The 21,249-nt window shown below is 42.5% G+C and overlaps 1 protein-coding gene across 3 annotated transcripts in view; it reads left to right on the top strand.

The window, feature by feature from the left end:
• CB4H10orf67 (chromosome B4 C10orf67 homolog) overlaps window positions 1-21,249 on the top strand; it is a 169,470-nt gene that overhangs the window by 39,864 nt on the left and 108,357 nt on the right. For all 3 annotated transcript variants that reach the window (XR_007154236.1, XM_047868559.1, XM_047868558.1), the window contains exon 5: window positions 20,786-20,938. Coding sequence is in view for 2 of the 3 variants with exons in the window: in XM_047868559.1 (XP_047724515.1) it covers window positions 20,786-20,938 (153 nt within the window). In the remaining variant the exon portion in view is untranslated. The remainder of the gene's footprint in view (window positions 1-20,785; window positions 20,939-21,249) is intronic.

Below are 21,249 nucleotides of genomic sequence, written 5' to 3'. Positions count from 1 at the left end.
AAATTGGCATATTCTGGGGACCTTCATCGTCCAAGAATTTGATTCAGTTCTGACACCAACTATCCATAGCTAGTGCAGACCCCACAGGTAAAGGGTTCCATCCCACAATACTGTTCCTTTTCAGATGCCAGTCGCAAGCCCCAGTACTTCTGACCCGCTGGCTATAAAGTGGGTATTCCCTCTCCTGCCCTATCCTGCTAAGGTTTGGTAATTTCATAGGACTCCCAGAGCTCAGGAAAGCACCTTACTTCTAGTCACCAGTTTATTATAAAGGACACAACCCAAAACGCCAAATGGAAAAGATGTGTAAGGGAGCAAAAATAACTTTCCTTCTTCCCTTCTAGGTTCTTAACTGACCCTCGACCCCCCCCCATAAGTGACAGATTAACAAAAGAAAAACAAACAGAACTTAGTAACATGGCGGGGGGGGGGGGGGCAGGAAAACTGAGTAACTCCACAAACGCCCAAGCCACCACCTTAAACACTATTTTGGGGGGGGGGGGAGCCAGTTCTGAGAAGTTATCAGGCAAAGGACAGTAGACAAGTCTCTGACTGTTACGCAGATTTCCATCCTCATCTCATCCATCGATAAGCATTTCTGGGGTTTTAATCATCCTCTTTCTGGCCCAGAGGGAAGACACCTTTACAAATGAAGGTTTTCCTTATACATGTCTCTTTCATATCTTCTATGTCTAGTCCCTTGTCCATGTCCTGACAAAAGAGTAACCTCTCAGTTTGCAAAACTTCTATCTGCTGTTTTTGAAAGGAAATCAGCCTAAAATAATCCTTATACCAAAGAGGCATATTTTGGGGGGGCAAATTCGGCTCGCCCTCAGATGCACAGCACGAAGCTTCCATGACCTCTCCACAGGCATCACCTTCCCAGCTTCTAGTTGTGTTCACCAACCAACAAGCTCTTTGAGTGCGCTCATTTGGGTTTCTAATAGAGATCTCATCGGGTAGGCACGATTGAATAAATCATTAGCTATTTACTCAGTCTCCAGCCACTGTCCCCTCCCAGAGGTGGGAAGATAGAGCCCAAAGTCAGAAGCTTCTAATCAAGGCTTGATCTTTCTGGCAACCAGCCTTCATCCTGAAGCTATTTAGGGGCCTCCCAAGAGTGGCCTTATTAGAACAACACGCTTCTGGGGCGCCCGGGTGGCTGCGTCGGTTAAGCATCCGACTCTTGGTTTCGGCTCAGATCACGATCTCACGGTTCATGAGTTTGAGCCCCGCGTCTGGCTCTGTGCTGACAGTGTGGATGGAGCCTGTTTGGGATTGTCTGTCTCTATCCCTCTCTCTCTGCCCCTCGCTGGCTCTCACATGCTTGCTCTCTCTCTCTCAAAATAAATAAATTTAAAAACAACAACAACAACAGATGTTCATGTCTCTCTTACCAGAAGTTTTAAGCCTGTTTGGGATTGTCTGTCTCTATCCCTCTCTCTCTGCCCCTCGCTGGCTCTCACATACATGCTTGCTCTCTCTCTCTCAAAATAAATAAATTTAAAAACAACAACAACAACAGATGTTCATGTCTCTCTTACCAGAAGTTTTAAGAGCTTTAGGTGCGGGGAACCAGGGACAAGGACCAAATATGTTCCTGTGATACCATGCCTATACTGAGTCAATCAGGACTGTGCATAATACAGTACAGTATTATTGACTTAGCTTTTATAGTACAGTATTGACTTAGCTTTTTTTCATATTTTAAAATACAATTTTACAATTATATTCAAAAGGACGTCCGGCAGTTTTGATGAGAGATGGAAGCAGAACGTTTTTCACCTTTAGCCGAGAAGGCTGACCTATGGCCCGCATATTTTCGATAAGGATCAAATATGTGCTGGTCGCTGCATTCTCAGATGGTCTTATGACTGCCTCTAAATCTCACTGATAGTTAATAGCGACTGAAGGAGAAGCACCAGAGAAATCTTGCAAAAAGTGGTTTTACAAGTAGAAATTCGAAGAAGACATTCGTGATCTCGTATTCCTTGCACACCCCCTTCCCCTTGAGCACCAAGCATATGACCACCAGCTTCATACAGCAGAAGTGCAGCCCTTTCTGCCCACGGGTCCTGTCCCGGTGCTACTTAAACTTTGCCGCACCACACAATGTCCCAAGAATTCTTTCTCGACCCTCAGTGCTCCATGACCCTACAACACTTTTACTGCATTTATTCCAAAATACTTTTCTTGAAGATACAGCAAAGTACCTTTTCAAAACTACATTTTCTGACTGTTTATTACTGGGGTAGAGAAATGCAATTGATTAGTATGCATTGATTTTGTAATGACCATCATTAAATTCCTAGACTTTTGGAGGTGTCTGGGTGACTCAGTCCGTTAAGCGTCCAACTTCGGCTCGGGTCATGATCTCAGTTCATGCATTTGAGCCCTGCATCGGCTCTCTGCTGTCAGCACAGAGCCTGCTTCAGATCCTCTGTCTCCCTCTCTCTCTCTACCTCTCTCTCTTTCTGTCTCAAAAATAAACATTAAGAAGATTCTCGAACTTATTTTAATAATTCGTCCGTAGCGTTTTCAGGACTTTGTATATAAACAGTTATATTAATTGAGAGGAATTACATATTTGTTACTATAGTTTTCATCCTTATACCATTTCTTCATTCATTCATTTCTCTTTCTTTACTTCACTGGTGGTGCAGCCACTATAATGTTAATAAAAGTTATTAAAAGCAAGCATCCTTATTATATCTAATCTTATAGAGAATGAATCTAATGTTTCAACATCACACATAATACTTCTTACATTACCAGGCTATTTTAAAGAGACTATTAAAAAATCATGGATACATTTCAGTTTTATAAAGTGTGGGTTTTATGAGTCTACTGCGAGGCCATATGATTTTTCCCTCAAACTATTAATGTGGTGAAATCAATTAATTACTTTTTTTTAAGTGTTACGTCAACCTTACTTTATTTGTCTGAGTCCAACTTGGCCATGATACGGCTTTTGGAAAAAATGGTTGTTGATCTTAGTGTATTAATATTTTGCTTAGGGTATTTTAAATCTACATTCATCAGGGCCTGGACAGATTGATTGATTAATTGACATCTTTTGGATTCCTCAATTTCCTTAGTGATTATAAGACTATCTGGTTTCCTATTCCTTTTGATTCAGATATAATGAGATATTTGTCTAGGGTCTTGTCTATTTGATTGAAACTTAAAAATATGTTGGAATAAAGGCTTAATAATATATATTGTTCTCATATAAAAATTATAATACCATATTTTTAAGCCCACTTTTTTCCTATTACTGTTTTAGCCATTTCATTGAGTTTTTAAATATTATTTATAATGTTTTTTATGAGTACGAATTCTATTTGACACTCTGTGCTTGATTATTGGTTATTTTTTTATGACCCTTGCTCTTTGCTGATAATTTGAGCCCAGTTATCTTTCTAAACGTATTGGAATATACTTGATTTATATTCTGTGTTTCACCGTTTCCATCATGGAGGGTCTGATAAGTGCTAGCTGTCACACGTGATGTGTCATTTACTTTTGGGTTTTATGATTTTTAAAAAAAAATTTTAATGTTTATTTATTTTTGATAGAACACAAGGGGGAGAGGAGAAGCGAGAGAGGGAGACACAGAATCCGAAGCAGGCTCCTGGCTCTGAGCTGTCAGTACAGAGCCCGACGCAGGGTTCGAACCCACAAACCATGAGATCACGACCTGAGCTGAAGTCGGTCACCCAGGAGACTGAGCCACCCAGGCACCCCTGGATTTTATGATTTTTTGACTCTGAACTTACATTTCTGTGGGAATTCCTTGAAGCCTAGGACAGAAGTAGTTTCTGTAGAGAAGATTCGTGTTTGCTTTTGTGAGATTCCTGGGTCTGTGACCACTTTAATCTGACTTTAACTTGAGACATTTTAGACCACCCAGGTGTATGAATTTATATAGGTCATCTTTCATCTTGTGCTTACAAAACTCAGAAGAGATTTTTTTTTCACCCATTCTCTGCACTTCGTGCCAAGTTTCCAGACAGGAGGCAATTTCACTTGTAGTTGACTGGGAGCGGGTACAGAGTTCAAGGTGGTTCTGGTTTGTTCTCACACTGAAGGAGAGTGGCCTTTGGTGTCTCTACCTTGAAGAGATGGTCTCCTATTATTTAGAATGACCACTTTGAGGAGGACCTACACGATGTCTCTTTTCTGTGTCCTGCAAAGAGGTGTAAGCCAAAGTTCATGTTCACCTGGATTAGCAATTCCCTAGAGTGAAAGCCAGCTTCAGTGTGTGGCATACTTCTGTGGAATTTTGCATTCACTTCATTTTGGCCTAAAGTATTCCTTACTTTGTCAGCTTCTAGATGCATTTCGCGTATCTTCTCCAGAATTTTTGTTGTTTACAGTAGGAGAGTAAGTCAGAACCCTATGGTTTTTTTTGAACGTGCTTTCCTAATTTTTTGTGCCTTCAGCAATTTCTGGGACACTGATATACTTCTAGCGTATCAAATGCTCAAAAAATATGGCCGAATGGGGTGCTTGGCTGGCTCCGTTGGAAGAGCATGTGACTCTTGATCTTGGGGTTGTGAGTTTGAGCCCCACATTGGGTGTAGAGATTAATAAAAAGAAAGAAAGAAAGAAAGTTAAAAAAATATGACAGAATAAGTGACTATCACTATATATACGTCTTGTACTTCTAAAAGTAGAAAGCCTTGAAATTATCAAATGTTGTATATTCATGAACACATGCTGATTAACTATACTTAGGCAACAATATTAATTGTAGTTAGTTGACTTATCGAATTAGAGAATTATTGTAATGACATCAAAGTGATTATTTGAGTCTTCCCTTTGGCTTGTTGTCATTGCTTTGATCCATGACCTCAGACAGTCTTCCTAATCCTGGCCACCCAGTTTGTTAAGGCTCAGTCATAAGAAAAAAAACAGAAGAGTATTGGGGGAAAAAAAAAATCGAAGTAAACACTTTGGTTGAGGTAACTTTAGTTAAGTATAAATGACTCTACTGCCCTCTGGAGACCAGTTAAGGATACACAGGTACATTCCCTTTTCAGCTATGGAGAAAGTTTTTAAATCTACTTAACTTTTTTTTTTAATGTTTATTTATTTTTTGAGAGGGAGAGAGAGAGCACGAGCATGAGTGGGGGAAGGGCAGAGAGAAAGAGGGAGACACAGAATTCGAAGCAGGCTCCAGGCTCTGAGCTGTCAGCACAGAGCCCGACGCGGGGCTCGAACTCACAAACCATGAGATCATGACCTGAGCCGAAGTCGGACGCTTAACGTACTGAGCCACCCAGGTGCCCCTCTACTTAACTTTTGAAACAATCTCTTGTGTGATATAATAGTACCTCATTTGCAGATGAAAGAGAATATTTTTCTAAAACTTAGACCTTATTTACTTATTTTTGGTTTTGGAAATGTATGAGCTCAGATTCAGATTAAAAAAACAAACTAGGTATTTCAAACACATAGGGATTTAATGCAGGGATTTTTTTTAAATTTTTTTTAACGTTTATTTATTTTTTGAGAGGGAGAGAGAGAGCACGAGCATGAGTGGGGGAAGGGCAGAGAGAGAGAGGGAGACACAGAATCTGAAACAGGCTCCAGGCTCTGAGCTGTCAGCACAGAGCCCGACGCGGGACTCGAACTCATGAACTGTGAGATCATGACCTGAGCCTAAGTCGGACGCTTAACCAACTGAGCCACCCAGGCGCCCCAATGCAGGGATTTTTAATGAAGGGATGTAGGAGCTTATAAAACCCTTGCAAAAGTGAAGGAGACTGTCACTAGCTTTTGAATTAACAAGGAATTTTCCCATTTCTTTTTTATTCCTCCAGGTAAACTTTAAAATAATTTTGTTTACTGCCACTCCAAAATGGCCTCTGTTGGCATTTTTATTAAAATCGAACTGGTTGGAAATTATTCATGAATTTTGAAAGAAATTTTATCATAATATCCAGTCTTCCTATTCAAGCATATCTCTTGATTCACTTATGTCTTACTTTATGTATCTTAATAAAGTTTTATAGTTTTATTTATGCAGGTTGTATCTCTTTCTCTTACAACTAAGTTATTCCTAAGTATTATATTTTATATCTTTAGAATATGGGATCTTCTTTGTTGTGTTTTAAGAGTATTTTGGTATACATGGAATTTGTTGATTTTGTTTTTTAAGTTTTTTAGTTTTTTAAGTACTCTCTATACCCAATGTGGGGCTCGAACTCATGACCCCGAAATCAAGAGTCGCCACTCTTTTGACTGAGCCAGCCAGTCACCCCAATCAGCTTTACTACGGTGTAATTTACATAGCATGAAATTGACTCATTGAAAGCATACAGTTTGATGATCTATAGTATATATACAGAGTTATGCAACCATCACCATAATCTAATTTTAAAACAGTTTGATCATGTCCCCCCAAAAATTGTACCTATTAGCAGTCACTCCCTATTACTCCCCCTTTCTTCCTCCCCACTCCAAACCTCTGGCAACTGCAAACCTATTTTCTGTCCCTACGGACTGACCTATCCTGAACATTCCATATAAACGGGAGTACAATACGTGCTGATTTGTGATTGCTTTCTTTCAGTTCGCCGATATGTTTTGAGGTGAAACAATTGAATTTATAAATACTGTATCCAACCACTTTCTTGATAGATTTCCAAATGTGGAATTATCAGATCTCTCTCTCTCTCTCTCTCTCTCTTTTTTTTTATTGACGTATACTCAGCATATAACGTTATATCGATTTCAGGTGTGCAACGTGATTCAATATTTGTGTGTATGGTGAAGTGATCACCCCAATAAGTCAAGTTCAACATCCATCGCCACTCATAGTTACAAATTTTTTTCTTGTGACAAGAACTCTTAAGATTTATTCTCTTAGCCACTTTCAAATATACAATAGAGCATTGTTAACTATAGTCACCATGCCATGCAGTACACCCTCATGACTTACTTATTTTATAACTGGAAGTTTCTTTGTACCTTTTGACCCCCCTTCACTCATTACACCCGCTTCCTACACCTTGCCTCTGGCAACCACCAATCTGTTCTCTGTATCTATGAGTTCAGTTTTCTTTTCCTGTCTTTCTTTTTTTAAGATTCCACATGTAAGTGAGCCCACATGGTATTTGTCTTTCTCTGGCTTATTTCACTTACCATAATGCCCTCAAAGTCCATCCATGTTGTCGTAAATGGAAAGATTTTATTCTTTTTCATGTCTGAATAGTATTTTAGTAAATAAATAAAAAAATAAAAACATATATGTTATATATAATCACATTTTCTTTTTTAATTTTTTTTTAATGTTTATTTCTGAGAGAGCAGGCCCGAGCATGAGCGGGGGAGGGGCAGGGAGGGGGACAGAGGATCCGAAGCAGGCTCTGTGCTGAGAGCAGCAAGCCCAATACGGGGCTTGAACCCACAAGCCGTGAGATCATGACCTGAGCCAAAATAAGAGTCGGATGCCTAACCAACTGAGCCACCCAGGCGCACCTCACACTTTCTTTATCCATTCATACATCAGTGGACACTTACGTTGTTTTCACGTCTTGGCTATTGGGGCTAATGCTGCGGGGGGACACAGAGGCGCAGGTATCTTTTTGAATTTGTGATTTTGTTTCTTTCAGATAAATACCCAGAAGTGGAATTGCTGGATTGTAGGGTAGTTCTAGTTTTAGTTTTTTTGAGGAACCTCCATACTGTTTTCTAGAGCGGCTGCACCAGTCTGCGTTCCCCCCAGCAGTGCGCGGGGGTTCTCTTTCCTCCACTTCCTCACCAACACTTGTTATCTCTTGTCTTTTTGATATCAGCCATTCTAACGGATGTGAGGTGATATTTCATTTTGATTTTGATTTACGTTTCCCTGATGATTAGTGATGTTTCACATACCTGTTGGCCATTTGTATCTCTTCTTTGGAAATATGTCTTCTGTCCATTTTTTAATTGGATGTTTTTTGTTTTTTGTTTTTTGTTTTTTTTTGCTATTGAGTTACATGGATACTTTGTGTATTTTGGCTGTTAACCCCTTATCAGATATGTGACTTGAAAATATTTTCTCCCATTCAGTCGGCTGCCTTTCCATTTTGTTGATGGCTTCCTTTGCTATTCAAAAGCTTTTTAGTTTCATATAGTCCCGCTTGTTTAATTTTGCCTTTGCTTTTGGTGTTAAATCCAAAAAATCATCCCCAAGACCAATGTCGAGGAGCTTACTGCCTATGTGTTCCTCTAACAGTTTTATGATTTCAGGTCTTAGTCTCAAGTTTTATCAGATATTTTAACAGTTCTTGGTTGATTCATTTGTATTTTCTACATACAAACACCTAACTGAAAATGATAATATTCATGTCTCAATTTCTCAATGGTATATCTATCTCTCTTTTACACTAGACGGACATTGTGGAATATTAAGTAATAATCAAGATAGTGATCATCCTTTGTTATTACCGAATTTGATAGGAATCCATCAGTAACTCATTGTTAAGTATAACAATGGATTTTTGTTTGGCATAATTTACTGACTCCGTCCCTAGATGGAGCAGCTGGATGGAAAAAGAATGAGAGATGTGTTGGTGGTAGAAATGTAATTAGCCTACGGTCTTAGTGCATAGGGCAAGCAAAGAAACATAGAATATATGTTTGTGGGAGAAAGCTAAAATTGCACTGGAAAAGGAGGTCAATAAAGGGCTAATGAAGCCAGAGAGACTGACTATTGGATGTCAGGTGTATACAAGTCAGATGGGGATCAGGACATCAGAGAAGGTTAACATAAGCAAAATCAGGCTAGAAAGGGTGACACAGGTGAACTAACTCCTGAGGCTGGGTTCCTATATGGCCCTAGAACATATTGCCTGAATTAATCAGGTCCCTTTACAGAGGCCCATGTGGGATAGATCCTTCCTCATCCCCGAGGAGGGAGGGATTGGTTGTTTCTCTGCCTTGTCAAGTGGAAGAGTTGAGTGCGTACCCTAAAGGGAGAAATGGGTTGGGGACACAGCCTTTTGGCACAAATGCATCAAGAAAGCCAGTCATCAGCCTCACGCTCCATGGGATGCATGTAGCTCCTGGCAAAGAGGAGAGTCCTGTGACTTTTGTGAGGCCGAAGAGTCTGAATCAACCTAGGAAATGCTTCTTTGCAGAGAAGCATCAAGGTGAAGTTCAAATGAAGGCTGACAGCCTGGTGAAGGTGATTCTCAGGTCAGACTCTTTGGCCCGGAAGATCATTTCGTTTTGCTTTCCAGTTTGGAATATGCTCACTTCCTGTGCCTTACTGCTTGATTTTGGATGCTTTTTGAGACGATGGTCTCTCAGGTCTTTTAAAGAGAATTTTAGAAACTCTAGTCTTTTCTCCATCTACACTGGATGTTGAGGATTTTCTTATACAAAGAGTAATTTGTGACTAGACCAGAACTGTGCATAGCAGGCCCTGTGAAGATGCACAGAAGGAGTGCTGGTGTTTTCTCGCAGGACTCTTCGTGTAGGAGAGACTCTGGGTGACATGGAATTGTATTAGGCACAGTCACACCCCCAACGTGCTTAAAATATAACCATGAGAATTTCATTTCCTCGGGTGCCTGGGTGGCTCAGTCGGTTAAGCCACCAACTCTCGGTTGCAGCTCAGGTCACGATCTCGCGGTTCATGAGTTCAAGCCCTGCATCGGGCTCTGTGCTGGCAGTGTGGAGCCTGCTTGGGATTCACTGTCCTCCCTCTCTCTCTCTCTCTCTCTCCCTCTGTCTCCACCCCTCCCCAGGGCGTGCTCTTTCTCCCTCTAAATAAATAAATAAACCTTAAAAACAAAGAGAATTTCATTTCCTCAAATCAAAGCACCACCCTCTCCTTTACCAACAGAGGGCTGAGGAATGAAGTCATGACCCTCCTAGTGGGTGTTCTTTTCTCTGTAAGAAAAATCTGGAGTAGACAACGGACGCTTGAGGGGAGTTTGGGGGAGAGAAAGGGGTATGGAGAGATGCTTTAGTTGAGAAAAGGATATGGGGGTGTAGGGAGAGCCCTGGATAAGCTTTGTCTCCACCCACCGTCTTGCTTACACCTGCTCTACTGGGCCTAACATGGCCTGGGGCTGCAATTACTTTTTTTGTCTTTGGTGGCCTTAGTCACTAAAGGGGAACAGAAGTCATAATGCTTGGGGAGACTTCCTCATTTTCTCCAGGCTGATATCTCCAGTAATCACATATCAAATTATTTACTATGGCCCAGGCACTGTGCAAAGTGCTTCACAGGCAGCATTGTTATTTATTATATTTCTTTTTTTTTTCAATGTTTATTTATTTTTGAGAGAGAGAGAGAGACAGAAACAGAGCACGAGAGGGGAAGGGACAGAGAGAGAGGGAGACACAGAATCCCAAGCAGGCTCCAGGCTCTGAGCCTGTCAGCCCAGAGCCCGCGGGGCTCGAACCCACGAACCATGAGATCATGACCTGAGCTGAAGTCTGACGCTTAACTGACTGAGCCACCCGGGCGCCCCATTATTTGTTGTATTTCTACAGAAAGACGAAAGAGACTAGAGTTAAATTCAGATGGATTAGAGAAAATGAAAATGTTTAAAAATGTTTATTTGGGGCACCTGGGTGGCGCAGTCGGTTAAGCGTCCGACTTCAGCCAGGTCACGATCTCGCGGTCCGGGAGTTCGAGCCCCGTGTCGGGCTCTGGGCTGATGGCTCGGAGCCTGGAGCCTGTTTCCGATTCTGTGTCTTCCTCTCTCTCTGCCCCTCCCCCGTTCATGCTCTGTCTCTCTCTGTCCCAAAAATAAATAAACGTTGAAAAAAAAAATTTTAAAAAAAATGTTTATTTATTTCTTTTGAGAGAGAGAGAGAGAGAACTACGCGTGCATGTGTGCGTGCACGTGTGGGGGAGGGGCAGAGAGAGGGAGAGAGAGAATCCCAAGTAGACCCCACGCTCAGCGAGGAGCCCGATGCGGCGACACTCGAGCTCACAAACCGTAAGACATGACCAGAGCCGAAATCAAGAATGGGAGCCACCCAGGCACCCCGAAAAATGTAAATCTGTATGTCTAGGTTTGTGACTTCCTTTTTTGGTTCAACTATAATCGGCATTCAGAAGGAAAGGTGAATGCAATTAACTCCTTTTCCAGGTGTTCTCACATAATTGGAGAAAACAGTATTCACGTCTCCTCGCCTCTGGTTGAGTCACCAGCTCCTAAACTGATCTTCATAGGAAGAGAATTTCACACTCCTCTGCATCCTGATCTTAATTTTAAAAAAAGAAAAAAAGAAAAGTGACAATTGTTTTATCATTAAGCCAGAGAAAAGTTCTTTTCTTTTTAACTTTTATTTATTTTTGAGAGGGAAAGACGGAGTACGAGTTGGGGAGTTGCAGAGAGAGAGGGAGACACAGAATTTGAAGCAGGTTCCAGGCTCTGAGCTGTCAGCCCCAAGCCGGAGACGCAGGGCTTGAACTCACAAACTGAGATCACAGCCTGAGCCGAAGTGGAGCGCTTAACCGACTGAGCCAGCCAGGCTCCCTGCCAGAGAAAATTTCTGTGCGGTTTTCTCCCTTCCCAGAAATCTCTTTCTGATTGTCGTTCATTGGGAAACTGGAAAACTGCTGTAAATGAACTTCGAGTGTTTCCCTAAGACGTCCTCACCATCACATAATCATCCTCGCTGACTTCAAAGGGATCTTGCCAACAGCTCAGAGTCCATTTTGCAGGACTGAAGTCCTTTTATGGATAGCAGGTAGCAGTGTTTGTTCCAAGGAAAGCATTTCAGGGTTGTCTTCTTTACTTTGTCATATAGAGATGAAGATTTGATGCAAGATTCCCCAAATCCATTTCAAGGCGATAAAAAAAAATGTTTGTTACAATGATGAAATGTTAACATTGTTTTTAAAAGTCTTTGAACTGGGAAAGCACGTCCTTATTCTTACAATGGAAGCCTTGCTTTCTGGACTATGGGTGAGAAGGAGATGGGGTGCCTGGGTGGCTCAGTCGGTTAAGCACCCGACTTCAGCTCAGGTCATGATCTCACGGTTTGTGGGTTCCTGCCCCGCATCAGGCTCTGTGTTAACGGCTCAGAGCCTGGAGCCTGCTTCGGATTCTGTGTCTCCCTCTCTCTCTCTGCCCCTCCCCGCTCACGCTTTGTCTCTCAAAAATGAATAAACGTTAAAAAAAAACATTTTTTTTTTAAATTTGGAAGAAGTAGAGAAGAAGCATATCTAATGAGGGCACTCATTTTAGATCCCAAATTTTAATGCAGCAAATACTATCCGGGTGTTAAATGATTTTTATTTCAGATTTTTTTTTTTTTAAGTCTTATTAACAGTATTGTGCAATAAAATACCAACATGTTGGTATTTGGAAGGGATTGAATTTTCTGGACTCTGACTTAGGAAACCAAGGCGGGCCTCTGCCAAGGCAGGGTGCATCTCCTTGGATTGTGAGGAACGCCTTCCCTGCAGCACTGCTAATGGCCTGAACGGGGCTTTACTCTGGGGAGACCCCGCGAAAGAAAACGCCTGGAGGACATGGCAAAACAACTAAAATGAAAGAAAAGACTTACAAAATGAAGTCACTGCAGACTCACCACCACACAAGTTATACAATGTATCAGTCAATACAAGCTATATAATGTATCTTCTCCAGCTGCTGCTGGGAAGCTAGCAGGGGCTGCTTGTGCTGAACATCCACAATCCAGCCTCCATGCGTTCACACCTTCTGTGATCACCCTCCTTATCTCCTTGAGAGAGGGCAGGATTCGGGCCTTGCTTCTAACTGATAGAATACAGCAAAGGCAAAGGCGCTGGCATGATTATGTTCCACAAGGGTGTGGCTCCTGCCTTACAGAGTCTCTCCTTTGCTGCCTTGGAAGAAGCAAACAGCCATGATGGGAAGCCCCAACATTTGGAAGGCAATAACCGCAGGCAGTCTTGAATGGAGGGACACCTCTAGCTGACAGTCAGCAAGAAACTGAAGCCTTAAGGCCTCCAGGTACAGGGACATGAATCCTTCCAACGACCTGAGCGAACGTGAAAGCAGATCCTTTCCCAGTTGAGCCTCCAACAAGGCACTAGGACTGTAGCCTCATAGCCCCTCCACAGAGGACCCACTTAAGCCATGCCTGAACTCCTGACCTGCAGAGACTGTGAGACAATGCATGTTTGTTTTAAGCCACTAAGTTTGTGGTAAAACTGTATGCTTGTGACACAGCATAGATAAAAAACACACCCTAATTTCCAGGGAGCCACCAATTCCTGCCTGTTTTTTACTTCCTACATCCATCCCCGAGATTTTGCCATGGAACTGGCTCAGGCAGCCAGCATTGCTTGCCTGGCCTGTGGCTGTTATCCCCTTATCCCATCTGGTCTCCATTGGTCTTTATCTGCCCAGTCAAGTGAGTGGTCTTTCAAAACATAAATCCCTTCACATCTTGCCCTTGTTTGAAACCCTTCAGTATCTTCTCCATACCTGTAGGATGACGTCTAGCCCTTAGCAGGGCCCAGAAGGCCCTTACATTTCTCCACTCTTACCTCCTTCCACTTCGTTGGGAAAGCTTTACCCTCCAGCAATACTGAGCTATAGTCACCTGCCTCCCTCTGCACACCTCAAGGTATCAGTCACCTCCCTGGAATTTTCACATAATGTCCCTTCTTGCTGGAATGCTCTTTCTCTCCTCAATAACTGACACACTGAATTGTGTCACAATTACCCACTGGTGGATTGTTCTGTACTCTAGATCCTTTGCTCCTGTGGACATGGGACTAAGCTGTGTTTATCTTTGTACTTTCCTCCTAGCAGAGAGTCTGACCCATCGTAGCTACTCAACAAATGTTTAGTGAATAAAGGCCTGAATATAACCAAGAAAGGTACCAATGAACTTGACCTATGCCATGCTACTGGAAATAGATCATGAGTTCTTAGTAAAAACGTCTTAGACCATGGCAGTGCATGATGCTGAGGGCTTAAATTGTTCTTTCACTCAATGATTGATTCATCCACGCATCATCTGATTTTGTAGCAGAGACAAAAGCAATCCTTGCACTCAAGTAGTTCATAATCTAGTGGACATGAGAGATGAAAGAAAGAAAGAAAGAAAGAAAGAAAGAAAGAAAGAAAGAGGGAGAGGAAGGAAGGAAGGAAGGAAGGAAGGAAGGAAGGAAGGAAGAAAAGAATACTCAGCAATTAGAATCCATAATTGAGGTTTGCACCTGATGGATGCCCAACTCTTCTGGGTGATTTGGAGCAAGGAAAAGGAAAATTTTTAGGGCAAGGGGATTTCTGAGCTACACCTTGAAGGATGGTGAATTTTTGGCGAGCCTGGGGGAGATGGGAGAAATCAGGGACGTGGCCAATTTCACAGAACAGAGGCATTAAGGTGCAAGGAAGTCAGGGAGGTGGCTTGGTGAGGCCGGAAGACTGCAGGACTGGAAAGCGTGGTGGGAGGCAATGCAGGAAAGTGAAGCCAAGGAATCAGTACTTTACTTCCAGGACGTCAAAGAACCATCGTAGAATTCTAAGCAGTTTTCATGACATGCTTAGATTTCCCACCTTGAAAGATAACGACTATCGCAGTGTTTATGCTTGATAAATAACACTGCTCTTCCCCTCCCAGGTTCTGGACAAGTTGAAAAGGAAAGCCAGGGAGCCAACAGATGGAGATCATCTGCTTTGCTGGTGAGGCGGGCTGCCTCGTGCTAAGTCTCAGAATTTGGCAGACTCGACTCCCATCACAGTCTGCCCTGGGCTGGGCGGGGCTCTTCCTGCCGGAGCAGAGCAGATGCTCCTGCAGCATTTGCCCCAAAGAGAACGGGAGAAGGAGAGAGATGGCCAAAGCGTGACCACCTTTCTTCTTCCAAGGTCATAACTGAGAGGAGGCTATCACTGCCCATAAAAGGAAACCACGTTCCCTGGGCTTCTCTTTTTCTTTTCACACACTGATCCTCACCGTTTAGCCTGTGATCAATTAGGCGTGTATCTGAGCCTTGGTGGGGAGGACACCCTCCTGCCACCTACGTGATGCTGTCTTCCCCCCCCCGGTACCACGTACTACTCGGGGGGGTCCTGAGACCGCGGGTGCCCTGGAAGGTATGGCGTCCAGCTAGAAGAGTGCATTATCGACATTTAGCTGCAAAGTGACTATGTATCCACTACTGGGACTTCATTTGCTAGTCTGTTTCTCACCCCTGGTTATATCCAGCTGTGTCGTTCGATACTGCTGGTCAAGAGGCTTTGCCCATGAGACCAAATGACATCATCAAGTTATTCTAACAATACAAAGCCAACAGTTAATGCCAAGGATTTGAATATTAGGTCCTTCTCACTTTCAAAGGCTGAAGGAAAAATTAAAATACAAATATTAACTCTTCTTGCAAGACCAAAGGAATGGAAGCCCACAATAAAATTTTCTTGCCATCGTGAGTTAAATGTCCAAAGACGTGCTTCTGCCGTCCCCGTCCCATCACCTGCTTCGGAGCCAAGATCTTGGTGGCACGGTGTGGAGTGGTCAGGAAATGGGTTACCTGAAGGGAGGGTTGAGCAAGCACATCAATGCATCAGGCATCATGGGACCCAGCTTTCTCACTGCCAGAGGGTTATGCGATGGAAAAGAGACAGGTTGTAATGACACCACGGTGTTGGGTTGGAATTGACGGTGTTGGTGTGAATTTAGGGTCTTTAGCTGTAGATCTTAGATTAGTTAGGATTCTCCAGAAACAACAGAACCAGTGTGTATAGAGAGGCAGCGAAGAAGCGAGAGGTTGATTTTAAGGAACTGGTGCACATGACTGTGGGGGCTGGAAAGCCTGAAATCTGCAAGGTGGGCTAGCAGGCCAGAGATTTGGGGAAGGGTTGGTGTTACAGTTCAGGTCCCAAAACAGTCCTCTTCCTCTGGGACCTCAGTCTTTCTCCAAAGACCCGAAGACCTTCAACTGATTGGACGAGGCCCACCCACATTATGGAGGGTAATCTGCTTTTCTCAGTCTGTCGATGTTAATGTTAATCTCACCTAAAAAACACTTTCACAGCAACATCTAGACTGGTGTTTGACCAGATCTCTGGGTACTAGGAAGAAAGCAAAACCCAAAACAAAAAATAAAATGCCCCAATTCCCGCCTAATCTTACCCATCAAGGTTCCTGTCCTCCCCACCTGTGGTCTCCCTTGGATGTGGCATTCTGTGCTGGGGGAGATGGCTTGACACTGGCTTTCTTTTCTATCTTTCCTCTGTCCAGTGTTGTTGTTGTTATTTAAGAGTTAAAAAAAAAAAAAAAGCAGTGGAACTTTCCCGAGAGTTTTTCTCAGAGGGGAGAAACACGAGACGGGAGACCAGATTGGAGGGGTGGTGAAGAAAAATAAAAGCGCCTTCCGCTTGTCTCCTCGTGAGCCCAGCTCATTCCATAAATGTTGGTCGAACATCAGAAACATTCCTGGAGATGAAGAGAAATGAATCCAATGTGGTTGGGCCTTACAATTATTTTATGAAATGTCAAAAGTGAAACTCTTTGTTCTTGCAAGGAACTGCGTGACCCTCCCTGCCCTGAAGTCCAGAGGGACCGAGCCCTTCCTAGAGGCAGGCTCCCTGCTGAGTTTGCACAGCATCTCCGCCCAGTTCCTGGGGGCAGATTTTAAATGAGCGTCCAGGGGTGGTTTGTGTCATGTTAGAGAGGAGACTACCTGGCCAGCTTTTCAGAAGCATCTTTATTTTGGTGTTTTTTATAAGTAAAATAGGGGCGCCTGGGTGGCTCAGTCTCTTAAACATCGGAGCTGGGCTCAGGTCATGATCTCACGGTTGCTGGGTTCAAGCCCCAAGTCGGCCTCTGTGCTGATAGCTTAGAGTCTAGAGCCTGCTTCAGATTCTGTGTCTCCCTCTCTCACTGCCCCTCCCTTGCTTGCTCTCTCTCAAAAATAAATAAAAACATTAGAAAAAAAGTAAAAAAAAAAAAAAAAAAGTAAGAGAAACCCAGGGGCATCTGGGTGGCTTAGTTGGCCGGGCGTCTGACTTCTGCTCAGGTCATAATCTCACGGTCTGTGAGTTCGAGCCCCACGTTGGGCTCTGTGCTGACAGCTCAGAGTCTGGAGCCTGCTTCAGATTCTGTCTCCCTCTCTCTCTGTCCCTCCCCCGCTCACACTCTGTCTCTCTCTCCCTCAAAAATAAACATTAAAAAAAATTTTTTTTTAGATACAAGTAAAATAAATCCAGCATATACTGAACATAAAAAGCAGTGAGCACATACACAAATAATAAATGAAGTGACCCAAGCAGCACGTTGGTTGACAAGATACAGGAAGAACGCAGCAGTGGAGAGCAGGCGGGCAGGTGGGGTGCTAAGGCTTCCCAGAGGAGTGGCATCTGGGTTTGAATGACAAAACAGATAGAACGATACGAAATGCTAAGATGTAATACTTACAGGGAGCTGGTCGTGTTGTGGACACTGTTCAAAATGGTTTACGCGCATTATCTTATTTAATTCTCGTGGCAGTTTAGGTATCGTTATTAACTCCATTTTACAGATAATAAAACTGAGGCACAAGGCACAGGCACAAAGCTACTAAGTGACAGAGCTGGTCTGCCAACACAGGCTATCCTGTCCTCCACAATCAGCCTTGTTCTTTAAAGTCACTCAATTTAAAAAGCTGGTATTATTAGGGCACCTGGTGGCTTAGCTGATTGGGCGTCTGGCTTTGGTTCAGGTCATGATCTCACAGTTTGTGAGTTCGAGGCCCGTATTGGGCTCTCTGCTGTTAGCTCGGAGCCTGCTTTGGGTTCTCTTTCTCCCTCTCTCTCTCTCTCTCTCTCTGCCCCTCCCCGCTCTCAAAAATAAATAAAAAATAAAACATTTGTTTACAAAGCTGGTATTGTCATATTGATTGTTGTCTCTTCCCTCTTTTCCATTGTGCTGTATTACGCATATGCTGATTTTTACGTTAGCACTGTGTAGGTCATGTTAGCGTTCTGTTCCTAGCTTGACTCTTAATTCTATCATGATATATTATTCTCCTCAGGTGACTGGCGTTCATTATATATTATAGGACAATTTTAGTTTGTAAGTCTAACTCTGAAATATAATATTAAGTATAGTAGCAGATACGATTAGGTTTTCCTGTATTTCCTGTTTGTGCATGTGCTCAAATATATTAGCAGTGAACAAATGACAAAAATAAAATAATTCTGTAATTCTCAAAAGGGTACCCATATGAACAATAGGATTTTACACATCAGGGTTGAAAATGAGATTTTTTTTTAATGTTTATTCATCTGAGAGAGAGAGAGAAAGAGAGATGGAGCTCAAGCAGGGGTGGGCAGAGAGAGAGACAAAATCTGAAGCAGGCTCCAGGCTCTGAGCTGTCAGCACAGAGCCCAACACGGGGCTTGAACCCACAAACTGTGATATCCTGACTTGAGCCGAAATAGAGGCTCAACTGACTGAGCCACCCAGGCGCCCAGAAAATGAGATTTTTATATGCTAGAAATAAGAAACAGCATTCCTGGGGCTCCTGGGTGGCTCAGTCGGTTAAGCGTTGACTTTGGCTCAGGTCATGATCTCACTGTTCGTGAGTTCGAGCCCTGCGTCGGGCTCTGTGCTGACAGCTCGGAGCCTGGAGCCTGCTTCGGATTCTAGGTCTCCCTCTCTCTGCCCCTCCCCTGCTCATGCTCTGTCTCTCTCTCTCTCTCTCTCTCTCTCTCTCTCTGTCAAAAATAAATAAACATTAAAAAAAAAATTAGAAAAAAAGAAAAGCATTCCTTTTTTAAACATTTCCTCCCAGTTTGGTTTTGCGATACAGTTCTTACTGACTGTAAACAGAGAAGCCAGTCCCAACAGACTGTGGAGAAATGGCGCTTCTATTCAAATGGAAACAGTAAAGCTGATCAATAACACTGATGAATAAATTGATCAGTGGAGGTCCTAAAACTATTTTGAGTTCTCAGTAAAAGGGTGTATAATTAGAATCGAGGACTTGCAAAACACAAAGCATAAACAGCTAATATCATGTGAAGAAAATTCACTTTGAATGGTTATCAAAACATGCTGATTAAGGGGCACCCGGCTGGTTCAGTCGGTAGAGCATGTGACACTCGATCTCGGGGTTGTGAGTTCAAGCCCCACGTTGGTTGTAGAGACTACTTTTTCAGAAAAAGGAGTAAAACAGGCTGATCAATACAAAAATAAACCACTATGTTCCTATATTGTCATAGTAAGACTTAGAAAATAACAATATATAATCTTTCCGAGCGTATAGGAAGACAAACATCCTCATTCTCAAGGTGGAGGGTAAACTGAGCAATCTTTTTGAAAAGAAATTTATAAAATGAGTCAAGACCATCAATACCTTCATATGCTTTGGGCAGGAATTCTACTTCTAAGGGTCTCTGTCAAGAAAAAAATAATTAGAAATGCAGTGATGTATATATAAAGATTTGGTATCACGGAAAACTTAAAATATATATAGTATGATGAGTGTGTAAATTATGGCGTTTCTGTGGAGTAGAATGTTATGGAACCATCAGGAATTATACTCATGTAAAATGTTAATGGTGTGGGAGATGCTCAGGATATGAAGTCAAATGAATTAAAATAGGGGCGACACCATTTATGACGCATTGTATCAACTCATATACAAATTCATTTCAAACCAATTCAGGAGTATATTTTTCATTTACTTTCTTTTTTTTTTTTTTTTTTTTTAAATTTTTTTTTTTTTTCAAAGTTTTTTATTTATTTTTGGGACAGAGACAGAGCATGAACGGGGGAGGGGCAGAGAGAGAGGGAGATACAGCATCGGAAACAGGCTCCAGGCTCCGAGCCATCAGCCCAGAGCCTGACGCGGGGCTCAAACTCACGGACCGCGAGATCATGACCTGGCTGAAGTCGGACGCTCAACCGACTGCGCCACCCAGGCGCCCCTCATTTACTTTCTTTTTGATTAGGGTTATCAAAAAACAGCTTATGGGGCACCTGAGTGGCTCAGGCGCTCGGTTGAGCGTCTGACTTCAGCTGGGGTCATAGTCTACAGTTCGAGCCCCACCTCAGGCTCTGTGCTGACCGCTTGGAGCCTGGAGCCTGCTTGGGATCCTCTGTCTCCCTCTCTCTCTCTCTCTTTCAAAATAAATAACCTTAAAAAAAAACACACAAAAAACCCCAGCTTATTCAATTTTTTTAAGAAAAGCAAAAACATGGCTGTTTTTTCATGCAGAGAGAAGTAAATGATATGCTAGCATTACATAATTTTATAATGCACGTGGACCCTGAAGATGACTTTCTCATACCTAACGGTTCATCTTCCACAGCTTCCCACGGGGAAAAAAAAAAAATTCAATCGTAACGCATCTTCCTCTGCTCTGGTCTCAGTTTCCTGGTTTTTCAAATGGAGCCTCGTCTGTCTAGATGCATGGTCTGCAAACCTCTTCTGTGGGCGAAAGAAAAGGAATGGTATTTCTCTCCACACCGCCACACCAAAGCACTGGGGGAATTAGCGACACCAGTGAAGTTTACGGCTCCTTTTTACATATTCAAATGTGCGCTACTTTCTTTCCAGGGGAAGATTGAAGTAAGACGTTCACACCACGATGTGAATTGACAATTGAAGTTTAGTGTTATTACTTGCGTGGCCAGCGCAGTTAGAGTCCCGCATTATGCTTTGTGTTTCATAGGATGACGATGTGCTGTATTCTGTGGCACTTTAGCGTATCATTCGATATAAATATAGTTACTTACTGAAAATTGTGTGCAAGTGATAAAAAGAACTTACAAGATAGTAGCTTAAATAAAACATGAAATGGCTTTCGCTTGGTGTCTGATTTTTTAATGCCACTTTTCTCCCTAGCAATTCTTTGAGGTGGAGGAAGAGACTTTTGTGCAAGAATCAGCTACTATCAAAATGAGTAATTTGTTAAAAAGACTGAAGGAGAGAGAAGAAATGATTAAGGAGTTAAGAGAAGAGCTATGTCAATATGAAGAGTCTAGATTACAAAAAGTTGTAAGTGTCAAAACAATGAATAATTAATTTTAATACAGGTAAATAAGCCTATAACTTTCCAACAGTTTGGGTTAAGAATAAAGGAAATACAGGTGGTATAGCTTGGGCATCTCTCCACAACATCAGCCAGTCCAAACTTTTCTGCTCAATGGCATATTCCAGAAAACCCGTAATAGTTATAAATAGGAGCAATATAATTGTATTCAATTTTTATTCATAATGGAAATAAAATAACCTATCTCCCACTGCAAAAATTTTCCTCCCCTCGAAGAGCACGTAAATAGATTTTTGTTTTAATTTCGAAGACCCCT

Source organism: Prionailurus viverrinus, chromosome B4, assembly GCF_022837055.1.
Source record: "Prionailurus viverrinus isolate Anna chromosome B4, UM_Priviv_1.0, whole genome shotgun sequence".
Lineage (NCBI taxonomy): Eukaryota > Metazoa > Chordata > Mammalia > Carnivora > Felidae > Prionailurus > Prionailurus viverrinus.
Note: the sequence above shows the minus strand (reverse complement) of the source record. Positions and strands in the feature narration are given on the sequence as shown.